Source organism: Pholis gunnellus, assembly GCF_910591455.1.
Source record: "Pholis gunnellus genome assembly, chromosome: 12".
In the NCBI taxonomy this organism is placed as follows: Eukaryota; Metazoa; Chordata; class Actinopteri; order Perciformes; family Pholidae; genus Pholis; species Pholis gunnellus.
The window spans coordinates 22,446,485-22,461,912 of NC_136539.1; the positions used below are offsets into that span (position 1 = coordinate 22,446,485).

The 15,428-nt window shown below is 43.8% G+C and overlaps 1 protein-coding gene across 1 annotated transcript in view; it reads left to right on the forward strand.

Annotated features, from left to right (window-relative positions):
• man1a2 (mannosidase, alpha, class 1A, member 2) overlaps positions 1–15,428 on the forward strand; it is a 94,149-nt gene that overhangs the window by 38,437 nt on the left and 40,284 nt on the right. The window contains exon 5 of the mRNA XM_079170620.1: positions 13,495–13,613. Coding sequence (XP_079026746.1) covers positions 13,495–13,613 — 119 coding nt within the window. The remainder of the gene's footprint in view (positions 1–13,494; positions 13,614–15,428) is intronic.

Here is a 15,428-nt window from a genome sequence, read left to right on the forward strand (position 1 = left end):
CTGCTCGTGTCCTTGGCCTGGCCTGCCGCAACACCTTCCTCTGTTGTGAGGCGACAGTCTTCCTGAAGGATGAGGAAAAATATCCAGAAATCTACAGTCCCACAGTCCCAGCTTTATAAAGATACTATTAATAAACACATTTCATGGGGAGCAAAAGCTGGATCAAATTGGCTGTGTGCTGCAAGCATCCTTTGCCTTTGCATGTGATTCTATTTACATTATGATCAATATGTACACATCAATAGAAGCATTGGTGTTTCTGCATAAACAGTGCTGAGATAGATGCCCGAAATGCTACATTGGTCTTTGCTTAGTGTGAATTTATGCTTTAAGCGTGTTTATCTGAGTGTTTCGGTTGCCAGATGGATTTGTGTATTTTCAAGGGTGTGTGTGTGTGTGTGTGTGTGTGTGTGTGTGTGTGTGTGTGTGGATGCATGGATGCATGCTTATGAGCCTTTTGTGTGTCAAATTTGAATGTTCAGTCTGGCAAATTAACCGGAGGGAACTGTGTTGTTTTCTGAGCGGCTGCTAAACGGCCGATAGATGCTGTTTGTGTGCGTTTCCAATATCTGAAATCGGCACAAATAGTTGGCAGTGGCGGGTGAAATTGTCAGGCCGTACGCATGCTGTATCATATTTCAGTTTGTTTGTGGACGGAGCCACGGCGGAGAGAATAAAACACTCCAAAGCAAAATAAACCTGAGGTGACGCACACTATTGATAATGTTACTTTGTGAACAACAAATCCCTGTTGAAATTGTCAGGAGGAGAGTCAGCCTGCGTTAGCTGTTAGCTGTTAGCAGCCAGTGGGCAGCACAGTGCTGCTTGGCTAAATAACTGAGCTAATAGCTAACGTTTAACGGAGGTTGCATTTAGTTACATTATCAAGCTCCATTCGTTAAATATGTGTATCTTTATGATGGTAAATCATGATTTTGTGATGTTTTTTGTGCAAAATATATGAATCATTGAATCACATCAGATCTGAAATGTTATTCCTTCAGACAGAAAATACTCATACTTCAGACCCTGTGTTACCATTTGTTGATGTTTTTGAGTGTCTTGTTGTTTACCTGCAGAGTGTGTGTGTGTGTGTGTGTGTGTGTGTGTGTGTGTGTGTTTTCTCTCCTGCCTCCTTGTAGCGGTCGAGGCTGGGTATCTGCAGGTTATTACTCACAGGGTGGCCAGTAACACACGAGGCAGAGAGTCGAGCCTCACACTCCTCACATAACACACTTCCATTATTGATGAGGCGTATCTTGTCCTTCTACAGAACCCGGCTGTATTGATTGTGTGTGTGTGTGTGTCTTGGAAGAGGGAGCAGCACAGAAACGAGAAAGCAATGTATTTGAGACGCTGCAGACTCTAGTTGCTGTAACTATTGGGAGCATTGACATCTCGTACCGAGGGGACACACACATGCTCAGAGGCTGAGTGATTGGATGGAAACAGGGATTCCTGATTGACTGTGAATTGTGGCTTTAAATCACTTTGACGTTTTGTCATTTAACGTGAAACACTACTGTAATATACGTTAACGGTAATGTCAGTCCAAGACATTTCAAACCTAACCTCAGGGACCGAAGTAACATGAGGAAAGATGTCCCTCAGCTGGTACAGTTAGGTTTAGGCAACAAAACCAACAACAGTTTGGTTTAGGCAACAAAACCACCAACAGTTAGGTTTAGGCAACAAAACCACCAACAGTTAGGTTTAGGCAACAAAACCACCAACAGTTAGGTTTAGGCAACAAAACCACCAACAGTTAGGTTTAGGCAACAAAACCACCAACAGTTTGGTTTAGGCAACAAAACCACCAACAGTTAGGTTTAGGCAACAAAACCACCAACAGTTTGGTTTAGGCAACAAAACCAACAACAGTTAGGTTTAGGCAACAAAACCACCAACAGTTTGGTTTAGGCAACAAAACCAACAACAGTTTGGTTTAGGCAACAAAACCACCAACAGTTAGGTTTAGGCAACAAAACCACCAACAGTTAGGGTTAGGCAACAAAACCAACAACAGTTAGGGTTAGGCAACAAAACCAACAACAGTTAGGTTTAGGCAACAAAACCACCAACAGTTAGGTTTAGGCAACAAAACCACCAACAGTTTGGTTTAGGCAACAGAACCAACAAGTTAGGTTTAGCCATGGTTGCATTTAATTTGTGTGTGCACCACCAGACAGGCTCTTAGTGGACTTTCCTTTGGCATTGACGACCTGTCATGATACTGGGCCGAGCTTTACATACAGTGTATATATACAGCAGTTTGTGTACATTCACTTCTATTAAATATGCCTTCCGTAAGGTTATTAAAGACACAAAGATGAAAGAAGTGTTTTATTTCGTCCGTAAAGAAGTGACCAGGATGGTAACAGGGCTCAGGCTCTTATTGTGGCACCAGGCTCACATAACCTTCAGTTCACCGCCTGGCTCGGTTTCCTCTTGTTTTTTTCTTCCTTCTGTGAATGAAAGAATGAGTGGCGCTGATCTTGAGTACAGATACAACAAACACAGCCTTTGTCTGGAGGGTAAGCGGTTCAAGCGAGGATAAAACACGACCTTGTTAAGGAAATGCTGTTCACGCTCGAGTAAAGCTCGGTTCAAGCTGCGTCCGACACAGCGAGCTGCCTTTAACTCAATCACACGCACCTCTACTTTACCTACAGTCACGCTACTCAACCAAGTCTGGACTTCGGTCTCTGGTCATTTTGATAACAAAAACAGAATTATACTTTTAAGGTTTATTTCACAGAATATTACTGAAAATGCGCTTTTTAATTTCCGATCTTTGGGCGACATTTACCGATGAAAGAGTGGACCTCAATAGAGGAATGAGTCCTAAAACTAAGAAACCAGTCGGCGTGTTTCCAGTTCCCTCGCCTCAAAGTCAATGTTTTTATTACATTTTTTTATGTACCAAAAATGTATTGAATGATGAATTAGTAAACAGTCATTTATAGCAAAAACATGACTTCTCAAATGTGAGGATTTGCTTTATTTCTCTGTTTTATATCATTGTTGAATATTTTGATTGGGCTAAACATCATTTAATGACATAAAATGACAATAATCATTATTTGCAGCCCAAAATGTAACTAAAATATAGTTAAAACAATATAAGTGGGTGGAGGATGACTTCAGGTTCCAGCCAACAATAGAGGATCGGTAGTGTACTCATTTTCCCAAGTGGCTTCTATAGACTTCATTTGGCTGTCAGTGACTTTATTGGAGCTCTTTTAGTGGATTTAATCTGCACACGAGGGAATCCACCGGCCTGCCCGGCACACTTAACCTGTTGCTGCTTTATTGGTTTCCCCTAAAGCTTGTCGTGTCGTCTGATTTCTATCTGGAGAACCTCTCACGTCTCAGCCACATGGCTGATGACACGCTCACAGTAAATGATAATCACAGACTGCCTCAGGCGTTGAGTCGCTAGAGGCTGGATGACGCAAAACTGGGCTGAGGTTTGGGGACCCGGACCCTCCGTCGGCCCAGTACTGCAGCACTGGTACCTGCTTTGTCCATTATAAGAAGACTTGTTTCCATAGATATGGCTCGGATACAGCCTATATGCAAGCTAAATAACAGAGATAACAGCTGACGGAGGTTTCACTGAGTTACATTATGATGCGTTCAAGCTCCAATCAGTAAAAATGTGGGTTGGAAAGTAAATTATAACTTTATAAATCTTGTAAAATGTAGTTTTCGCGAGAAACTTGAATAAATAGTTGTTTTCATACCAATATAAAATAAATATTTAAAGAGGGAATAGTGAAAAAATGTTATGGTTAAAGATGAAAACAGTGTCGCTGCTTTTTAAACTTGTCAGAAATGCTTTCACGTGATTTTAAATGTCCTCTCTGTTAACTTCTTAAAAGTCACCATGTTGGATCAGAGCAGAAATACTGTTTTCATGCGTTCTTTGGAAAGTAACTGACCTCCGTCTGCTCATCTACATGATGCTCTGGTGATATAGATTCTGTTTAATGCCTCATCCAGAATCCCATAAAACCACAATACTGGATCAAGTAGTGCTTTGATCTCCCAGCTTTTCTAATCAATGGACACTGAGGAGTGTAATCTTCTGCAGAGCGACTGGATATTCGTTCCTATTGCGATATCGCTGCAGGGTGCACGTGGATCCCGTGACAGCCATGAAGTCTGCTCTCGCTCACAGCCATGTAGCTTTCCTCATAATCTAGGTCAAGTCTTCACATGAATGGCTCCCAGGGCGAAACGGGGCATTGCATCCTGGAATAAACAGTTGTGTAGGGTGGTCATGGGTGTGAAGACCAATGAAACCGAAATGACGTGTGTAGCTGCAAAGTCAGGCAATCCAGAATAGTCTGGTTCCATAAGAAGACGTTTTATATAGTCATGCACCACCAATATATATATATTAACTGTGAGATTTGACCAGTGGAATAGGGAACACCCTAACGCATGATAAGTTGGACTAAAATACTAATACATGGCCAAATCAGTTATGCTGTTGCAAAAACTCAAGTTAAAGTCAGTGATACTTTGTCTTCTGTCCAGTGGATGACAGACAAATTGTTTCTATTTGCTTCATTTACGTATTTAAGTATTTTTAAGCATCTTCCAGCTGGACAACATCCCAACAGAATGTACTAACGTGGGTTGGGTGGTGGCATTCTTCTTGGTGTACATGGTGTGTAGCTCTCAGACGTCAACCTCCGGGTCTGACAAGTGAAGCCGATGCTTCGTGCATTCTCTCTAATGACCACCAGGGGGCGACTCCTCTGGTTGTATAGAAGTCTATGAGAAAATGACTCTACTTCTCTCTTGATTTATTACCTCAGTAAACATTGTAAACATGAGTTTATGGTATCAATCTCTAGTTTCAAGTCTTCTTCAACACAGCATGATGTTCATTTAGTAAATGATGGTCCATTTAGAGTCAAACAGACCATAAAGCAGGGGATGCTTTAGGGCGGGGCTACACAGTGATTGACAGGTCTCTACCAGAGACGTATACGGCGTCTCTACGTCACTCGTCCTCTGTCCAAATATGGTCACTTCCTGTTCACTGGTTGCAAAAAAGCCAAGATGGTGACGGCTAAATCGCCGATCTCAAGACTTCAAAACATCAGTCCACAAACCAACGGCTGACGTCACGATGACTACGTCCACTTCTTATATAAAGTCTGTGGAAACTCTGCAAAGCGGCAGTTAAAGCATTCAGACTCTATTCTGAAGGAGCGTGAATAAACACGACACCAAAGGCTGAGTGATTCGGACGGGATAGACTCGCACTGAATGCTGTTTATATTATTACGTGGGGCAGCGAGGAAACATAAACATGGAGCCTGCGGAGACGTGTTGATCTGCTTATTTGCGAATCAGCAGCGGAGTCAAATTCTTAAAAGCCGAGATGTGCCAATTGTCTCAAGCTCAAGTATAAAAGTCCATGTTGAAAGAAAGTGCTGACTGTGCGCGCTGCCTGCTGGATTGATTGCAGGGCGAGATATTAAATAAGCTTTGGACAGAAATCCTAGAGCACTTCTTCAGTGATTATCTTAAACTTGATGAACGCCGCATGCTGTCAGCTGGATGCTTTTATCCAAAGCACTTTAGAGCTCCATTAATGTACACGTTTTTGTTTTTTTCATCACCGTTGATTCCAGTAAGGACTGAAGCTCGTAACTTATTTTTACACTAATGGGAGTTGAGAAAAGTTAAGAAAAGAAGTCATTCAACACAGTCGTACTATTTACATTTGTCTCTAAAGTCACCTGACGTAGAAGTTTCTCTCTATTTGGATGCCATGACTCATTAGCAAGTTGGCAGATTGTATTTGTATCTACTCCGGTAGTTTGTTATGCTACTAGTTCATTTGAAGTAGTACCAAAGTCTTCCATTTGATCAATAACCTTTGTGGATGTTGGCTTGATGAAGCTTAAAGGGAGCGATCTAAAAACAATCTAAACATGGTTTAAGTGAACACTGAAACCATCAGAGAGCTCTCCCCACCACCAGACTCCTTTTGATAAAAACAGTGATTCTACCTCTCAGAACACAGGAGCTGCTGGTCTACTGCTGCCTCCATCGGTCTGTTGTTGTGTGACTTTGGTGAATCCGAACTAACTCATTTAAAACACCAAAGTCACACAACAACAACAACGCAAACAAACAAACCGATCAAGGCAGCGGTACACCAACAACTCCTGTGTTCTGAGAGGTAGAATTACGGTTTGTTGAAACAACTTCAGTTCCCCGTCACGAAGCTCTGTCTGACGGCGGATAAAGAGGTGAAAACATTCTAAATATAGCGTTCACTTAAACTGATATTGATTCTTTTAGGAGTCTAAAATACGTCCACAGCAGAACGTTACTATGTGCTGGTTCTCCACCTCAAAAACCATCACAACCATCCCTTTAACCCGAACCCAGGAACACTTCCCCACCTCCTTCACATTCACGAGCTCATTGTCACAACTCCCCCGTCACCCCATCATGTAAACTCTCCAATTGTACAAATGCACTTTTTCCACACGCTAATGGTTTGGCTGGTTATATTATCTGCTTCATGAATGCATTTCATGATTTCCCTCGTTAGGCTGAGAGACAGAGCGACATGCTTCTAAACAGAAAACAGTGATGCGCTTGAGAGGACCACGCATCCGGTCCTTCCATTTCTAGAGCTGAGGCGGAGACTCGGATGTCTTCGTGACGGAGGCAGTGATGAAGTCTTAGGATAGAGGAAGTGATTTCATCCAAATCAAGGGACCAAGGATAGAGGAAGGGAGATCTGTATCTAGCCAGCCTGGTAACGTTTCCTCTTTGAGTTGGTTGAAAAACTCAAATGAAGACCCAGACATTTTTTATTGAATATCAATTTGAAGAGCGCATACGTATTATTATGATGACTCAGCGCCGTGTAGTACTGTTAAATGACTCGGGTTGTGCCAGAGTTAAATATATATATATATATTTTTCTCCCTGTGAATTTTATCTTGTGTTTTTTCCCATAAGGCACCTGGGCGAACGACAACCCAAGCTGTCTGACTTTCCTCAAACTGTTTAATGACGGACATCTGACTTCTAGGATTTCTCTTTTTATTGAAGTGAAAACGGCCATAAAATGTGCAATAATTGCCTCGACGCAGCGATGAACCATAAAAGTTAAATGCGCTCATATGTAGACGACGTACAAACAGATGAATATATAAATAGACTGTCGTCTATTCGTCAACATCTAAAATAAAAAGGCCCGACTCGGTTGAGACTGTCTGTCTATAGATGCTGCGTTTCAGCACCCAGGACAGCGCTACACACACACACACACACACACACACACACACACACACACACACACACACACACACACACACACACACACACACACACACACACACACACAGACACACAAACAGGCACACACACACACTCGCAGCCAAAAACACACACACATACAGAATTGAATTGTGGTTCGCAACAAGACGTCAAAACTTCCTTCAGAACTTGTCCACTTGGGCCCTCCCTCCCTTCCTCGCTCCCTTCCTCCCTCGCTCCCTTCCTCCCTCCCTTCCTCCCTCGCTCCCTTCTTTCCTCTCAGATTAAACTTTCAGCAGGGCTGCTGCTGCCAAATTGGACCGGAGGAAACTGGAGGATTTGCCTGCTGCTGAGTCCAGCAGGAATGTGCGTAAGCCCTCCAAACAAAGGAAAGAGAAAGATTTATGAAAACCATTACCTTGTACCTTCCTGCCCACAGGCTTCAGTTTTATTTTAGTTTCTTTATTGTTCACCGTCTATATGTGACCAGACGATGATGATGAAGGCTGCCGTCTACAGAGTAGTTCCACTGAATGATTGGATGAGTCATTCTGGGACCATTACCCACAATGCAGCTCTACGTATAGAGTTATAATAAGAAGCTTTATTTACAGGGTGCTTCATAAGAGCCCCTTCGGTTTGACCCCCGTGGGACATCATTTCCGAAGACTTCACGCTAAAATACCCACAATGCATATAGAGACACGGGTGGACTTTGATCAAGTTACTCCTTCTAATCATCCGTCAGACACGTAGACCTGCTTTTAACATTCAACATCTCTCACCAGATGTTTTTAATCAAAGCCGGCACAGATTGGACATTTCAAAGACTAGCTCGCCGTAACACGATGTACGAAAAGTGTAACAAGGAGGCCAATTACTTCCCCAGTTACCAGCTCAAAGCCCACACGCGCTCCGTCACCGTCGGGCACAGCGATCATTTCGATTTTTTAGGTTTCTTTTTCCACAAAGACTCTTTGTAGGATTCAGCTCTCCTTTGTTTCCTGGAAGGAGATTGTTGCCTTCATGGAATCCGTGATTTCAGCGCGCTGGTCTTCAGTTGGACAGATTGTATATTTAATGTAGTCCCTCAGAATGTGGCTCTGAGATCCAGAGCTAAGCTCAGAGGATCCTTTTGATGCTTCAACTCTTTCCTCATACACGTATCCTTTACTCTGAGCTCTAACACGAGCTATAGGCGTGTCGCCATTTTGTCGTTTGTGTCCTTTTCTTTTGTCCGGACGAGTGAAAGCCGGCGACTCTACAGTAAAAAAAACGGTGGCGACGGAGCCCCCCTTTGGCCCGGAGCCCGGAGGTTCAGTCTAAGGAGCTCATGTTGAGATGAAGGCCCAGTCTGACCAGTTACCCTCTGAGGCAGAAAACTCAACACAGCAGTTGGTGACCAGTCGTCCTGAATGAGCCCGATGTTATTTTCTTACAAATACCTTAAAAAGTGAAGTTACGTGTAACGATGTCAGCGCTACGTCGACTTCATAGTTCACAAAGATCTGACCAGCTGATGTTTATGTCCGCTGTGTGATAACCACGTTTTAGGATTTCCTCTTAAAAGTTTGGTTCAATGACTAAAAGGCTCGTTTTATCTCTTCCCTCTCCTTGTATCTACTCATGCAGGTTTGTTTAGTTTAAAAGCACCGCTTTAAAGCTTGTGTTTGATTAGAAGATCATTCAGCATGGAAACTATACGGCCAAGAGGGGTCAGCCCCAATATTTATCTAAAATAAACTAGATATTATAAAGGAAATCTTTCTCTTTTCTACTCTGTCTGCTCAGCTTTAGGCTGCATTCACACTAAGTTTCCATTTTAAAACACAGAACCTTTGCTACGTTTACCCCTAAAACAAAGAGGTTTAAAAACCATGACGCAGACGCCCCAGTTCTCTGCATTTTATCTATATTCTGCCTACGTGTGCAGGAGGGAGGCTGTTCTTTGAGTGCTTTGGACGGAAATCGTTTTTCTATTAAAATGATTTCTTAAAATGGAAAAAGTAATAGTTTTGATGAAGCCTCCAAATTGCACCATTTTGGTACATCAGATGTAGATCAGAGGGGAACGGCTGTTGAGATCTGCAAAGGACACACGGACAGACAGAGATTCTCTGCTTTACAGTTCAGTAGTTTGTGAGGAGCAAATGTTGAAGTGTAGAGGGAACGAGGAGGAGCTCAGCCCTAAAGACCAGAGACTGAGAGACTGAACGGGGATGGAGACACAGTCTGAGGCTGCTAGAAGAGCTGTGAAGTGAAGAGAAACGCTGCGACTCCAGAGCTCAGTTATTCTGTCGAGAGAAACCTTCACACACCCACACACACACACACACACACACACACACACACACACACACACACACACACACACACACACACACACACACACACACACACACACACACACACACAGACTAATACAAAGGCCAGGAATAAGCACTCATCATGCATAACCTGCAAACCCTCCCCATGTACATCCCTTCACTTTCATCCATTCTCATTTCGTACAAACACGAAAAACAAATGAAATTGTGCAACATGCATAGACTACACACACACACACACACACACACACACACACACACACCTGGGCTCTCCATCATCTGCTCGCTCTCCCAGAGCCGACAGTTTTACAAGACGACTAATAACATCACGTTTTCCCGCCTCGTGTGAATTCAGACCCGGAGAACTTCTAAAAATCCCGTCGTCTAATAAAACCGGCTCAGGGAGGGAGGGGGAGAGAGAGAGGGAGGGAGGGGGGGGGAGAGAGAGAGAGAGAGAGGGAGGGAGGGGGGGAGAGAGAGAGTGTAGAAGAAGGAAAGGTGTGTGAGGGTGATTGTGATAGATGGAGAGAGGAAGTCTGAGAGTGTGAGAGAGTTCAGGTGAGGTAGAGAGAAGACGTGTGAATTCAATCTCAGTATGTGAAGAGAGGAAGAGCGTGTGTGTGTGTGTGTGAGCGTGAGCGTGAGTGTGTGTGTGTGTGAGCGTGCATGATGCTGTGGTGATAATTCCCCAAATAAACAAACCTCATCCCGGCCAATTTGTCTCAGATAAGCAGTGCCTGGCAACCCTAAACCCACCTTTTAGAGAGAGCCAATTTCAGCTTCAGTTGATGCAGTTGGCGCCGCATGAAAGGTCTGCTGGGGACTCAGGAGGGGGGGGGGGGGGGGGGGGGGGGGGTGACAAGAAGAACGCTGAGACAATATAAGAGCGGAGATGGTCAGGGAGGATTGAGCTGGTGGAGAAATGCTCCTGCAGAAGTTAAAGGAGCGTTGGTGCATCAGGGTTTGAATGGAGAAATCGCAGCAGCAGGACTGTGATGAATGACAACAAACAGATGGTTGTAGAAAAGATGGAGGGAGAGGAGAGGAGAGGAGACACCGCAAACATTGAAGTGAGACTTAGTTTTTCTGGCAATAATGCACTTACTGAGTTTAGAGACGTGATGAGAAGAGTTTTAGATACATTTCTGTTTACACTTCTGTATTTAGAAGGAAAACATGGCTAAATATCTATAATATTCACCTCTTTGGTGTCTCGTTGTTGTGGACACACAGGGAGCTCTGTGCTTCCAGGAGCTGCTGCACAAAGCCTGGACATCAGTGGCCGATTCTCTGACTGGAGACCTTTGACAGGCCTCTATCTCTGCCTCTCTGGTGTCACATTGCTGCCACTGCCGACGGCGTTCCTGCAGGTGATGAAAGCGACAGACGGGGAGGGAGCTGGGGGGGGGGGGGGGGTGTTGAGAGGGGCTCTGCTCCAGCCAACAGTCGGGGCCAATCTGTCGAGATCCGGCGGGCGGCCAGGGCATCTCGCTCTCAGCGGTGCCTGCAGAGTATTTTTAGAGTGATTTAGAGGTTCCTGTCTATGATGATAATAACGCTGCAGCTCCTGCATGAAGCTCAGGCGCTCTCCTTTTTGAATGGAGCCACAGATAAGAAGGGACGGAGGGAGGCTGCGGGAGTCCAGCAGCAACACGCCGGAGCCGATAGGAAACAAGGGAAGGATTTAAAGGGCGGCGACACCCGAGTTTTATCACCGGAGTACGCTGCGAGTGAACGCGCATCGATCTGAACCAAAGACGGGGAGCAGCAGTAGATCCCACAATGCCTTGCTGCAGTGTTTTACATATGAATGAGATTTAAGATATGCAGATGTTTAGTTTTCTGCACAGAGGGAATGTATGTTGACATAAAAAATGTTTTAATTAAAAAACTATTTATGTCTGCAGAATAAATGTTCAGGGCCCAAAAAGTGCATTAAATGTTTCATTTTCAGCAGTTGCCCATTTGTATCCGTTGTCAGAGTAGAATTAAGAAATAAAAGTAATAATTATCAAACGATTATCATTTAGGGATGTTACAAGAACCAATGGTTCGGTACCCTTCGATACCAATACCAGTACCACAACTTCCTCCCATACAGCCTGAAATGCTTGATCGGGCATCAGCGAGTATATTAATGCACCGAGCTGATATGTTCTCATATCGTTTATCAGCTCGTTTACGCTGCACAGGAACAACAGCAACACGTGGTATTCGCCGTTCACCCGATCGCTACTGCACAAGCGCTACTACACGGCTGCTGTTGCGCTATTCTTCCCGCTAATAAGGCATCATTGTGAGCAACACATTGCGGAGAGCTAGTTAACGTTAGCCGTTAGCCGTTAGCTGTTAGCAGCCAGCGGGCAGCACAGTCCTGCTCGGCTAAACGTTAACGGAGGTTGCATTGAATTACATTACGATGCGTTCAAGCTCCATTCTGTCAAAAAGTGTTAGGAAAATATAAATGATCAAGTCATCATGTGTTTTAAATGTAATGTTGTAAAATGTAGCGTATCTCTCTTGAATTATTATCATAATTCTGGATTATACTGTATATTGATTACAATAACTAAGTGGTGAAATATTATCTGCCACCGTAGTGTTGGTTTAAAACAGAAACATGAGGATATCATCACTAAGCAGAGAAAGGACAATAATGATGAGTAGCACATTTAATAACCTTTTTCATATTCACAGGAAAACATAGATTACAAAAAGCTGCCCAGGCGTCAGAACAAGGACTGACTGATTTATGTGTTTGTAATAATTATGGAATGAGATAAAAGACAAAACATTCAAAGCCTTGATGATTTATAAAGCGTAACATTATGAGCAGATCACAGTCCCAGAGCTGGAGTCCGAGAGTCGCTGACCTCAGCAGTAGTGATAATATGATGATGAACAGGATTAAGAGGGAAAATACAACGGTTCTCCATGAGTTGTAACTTACCTATAGGGGCAATAAGTAACGTTTTATTTCTCCGGTGCAGAACAACGTTGATATATTTGCTGTTTTTATGGGGGCGGTTTATCAACGATGGTGAAGTCTCTGAGCTATCGACTCAGAGCGATGTTCTAAATATACGTGAGCAGAAACTCAACGGCTTTCAGCTCCTAACGTCCGTGATATCCACACTCTCAAGTGAAGAAACGCTGATATGACACCTTTTGATATATTCTACCGCTGCACTAATTAGCTTGATTTCTTATCTCTGTTGCAAAGACATCGACCTCATTGTTTCAGCTGCAGACGGGATGTAGATCAGTGGAATGGTAGTCGGATAGAGATGTCAGTGATGATAGTGTGATCATAATCTGATATTCTCCTGCATTTTTCTGTATTTCTTTAATTTGTAATTGGGTGTGCATTAGTCTCTTCATCGCGTCAATCATTTGTAAAGCACTTTGAACGCTTAGGGCGGGCCTAGACAGTGATTGACAGGTCTCTAACAGACGTATACGGCGTCTCTACGTCGCTCCTCCTCAGTCCAAATATGGTCACTTCCTGTTCCCTGGTTGCAAAAATCCAAGATGGCGACGGCCAAGTCGCTTAACTCAAGGCTTCAAAACGGCAGTCCATAAACCAATGAGTGACATCTCGACGACTACGTCCACTTCTTACACACAGTCTGTGGTTATGACTCATCAATTCATTCATTCTGTGATCGTCTGAGCACAATTTACTTTCTATATGTAGATTGCAGGGTTTGCAAAGCTCGGAGTAATTTCTTTTTTCTTTTTGTTTTTATGCAACAAATCTTACTTTTTCCTTCATAATTTAGGCCCCTTGTGTTTTGCGATTAGTTGGCGTGAGTGAGCGAACAAATGAATCTCATTTTCTTGTTTTGCTGTGTTTGTTGTGCAGGTAACTCCCAGCTCGGGGCGACCATCGTGGACGCCTTAGACACCCTCTACATCATGGGTCTGCACGACGAGTTCAAGGACGGCCAGGAGTGGATCGAGCAGAACCTGGACTTCGGAGTGGTGTGTACCTAAAAACTTCCCTTTTATACACAAGAGTTTGGTGGATGGAGACTCTCGAGTGGCTTTGTCTCCACTGGAGAATGATTGATTACCTGCTGTGGAAAAAACACACACTCATCATAACTCCTCATCAAGGTCAATAGCCCCGTGCTTCATGTGGCCAATCACTCTGATAGTCTGCCCTCTGATGATAAATTAGCACCGAGCGTTCAATGACAGATAAAGGGGTTGCATTTAGTCTCGTAGTTAATCAGAGATGTTTGCTGCCTCCAGATAGCAACGCACATATGTGATCGTAACACCACACTGTCCTCAATGAGCTGATCCAGATCAGTCAAATCTAATCAAAAACCAAGTCTAAGCATTAGCTAAACCTAGCTCACCATTATTACCTCATTGTGTTTCTTGTTTTAAGTTTTCGTTCCCTCCTCGGTGTCTTTTTACACCTTTTAACCAGCATCCCTCTTCTTCCCGTCTGTCCGTTTCTATCTATTTCTCTTTTTGTTAACGACCTCCTCTCTCGTCCATCAGACCTCGTTTATTTCTCTCTTTCTGTCCTCCTCTCCTATTACCAGCGTCCCTTCCTTCTGTCCGTCCCTTCTTTTTCCCTTCCGTCATGTTTCTACTGTGGTTACGACCCCCGTCTTCATCCTAACTTACCGTTTTTATTGTCTTTTTTTTGTCTTTACTGTCGCTCCTTCCCTCTGTTTTCTTTTATAACCTCACTGTAGTGTTTGGACGTGACCGCTTCATTGTCAATCACATTTTTTTATCTGTCCCTCTATCCGTCATCTGCGGTGCCTATTACTTCTATTACTTTACCCTCTGTCCATCCTTTATCCTTTTTTCCTCCATAATTATCAGCATTTCTCTTTGAATGTATTTCTCTCTCTCTCTCTCTCTCTCTCTCTCCACCCCTCCATCATCTTTTGTTCAGCTTTTATGTCTCCTTTATTCACAGCTAACTATGCTTCCCTCGTTACCTGTCCACCTCCGTCCTCTCTCCTTTGCTCTGCGTTTCCTCTTCCCTTTCCTCTCTGCTCCGCCATCCCTTCTTTCCTTCTCCTTGTTCTCACATCTGTCTCCCTAACAACATTCCCCTGGAATCATTATTCTGTCCGTGCCTCCTCTGTATTTTCTCTCCGTCTCTTTTCTTATTTTCTGTCTTGACTCCTGAGCCCGTTACTCCTACTGAGGCAATCACAGGGCGGCTAGCAGGTAGGCAGAGAAGGATCTAACGGTCTGACACTCGGAGGGCTAATTAACCTCAGGATCACTGTGATCGAGCTGTGAGAAAAGAGAGGGATCGGGGGAGGAATTGGACAGAGAGAGAGAGAGAGAGAGAGGCTTAGATTGGAAGGAGAACTGAGAGAAGTGTGAAGGAGGAGACATCAGAGATAGAGGAAGAAAGAAGAAGATTAATCACAGACTGAGGAGGAAGAGGTTTGGATGGATAGACCAGGAAAAGAGGTGGAGGAAGACAGATTGAGGGGGACGCGAGGAAAAGACAATTTGGGGATATGATGAGGAGAAAGAGAGGGAGGGTTGATTGAACTCTTGGCTTTCTTTACTTCATTAAAAGTCTTTTAAAGGACACTTAGCCACACTTTATGATGTGTCTTAGAATTAGAGTTGGGCTGCTCAGAAATTTTGCCGAAACAGTTTGAAGTAGTTTCCCTTGTTGTCCAGCAGAGGGCGCTCTTACAAATCTCTGTCAGCTTGACCCTTTGACCCTTTGACCCTTTGACCCTGTGACCCTGTGTTTATCGTTTATTAACTGGACTAGCTGACGCCTCAGCGGCCGCTAATCTTCCT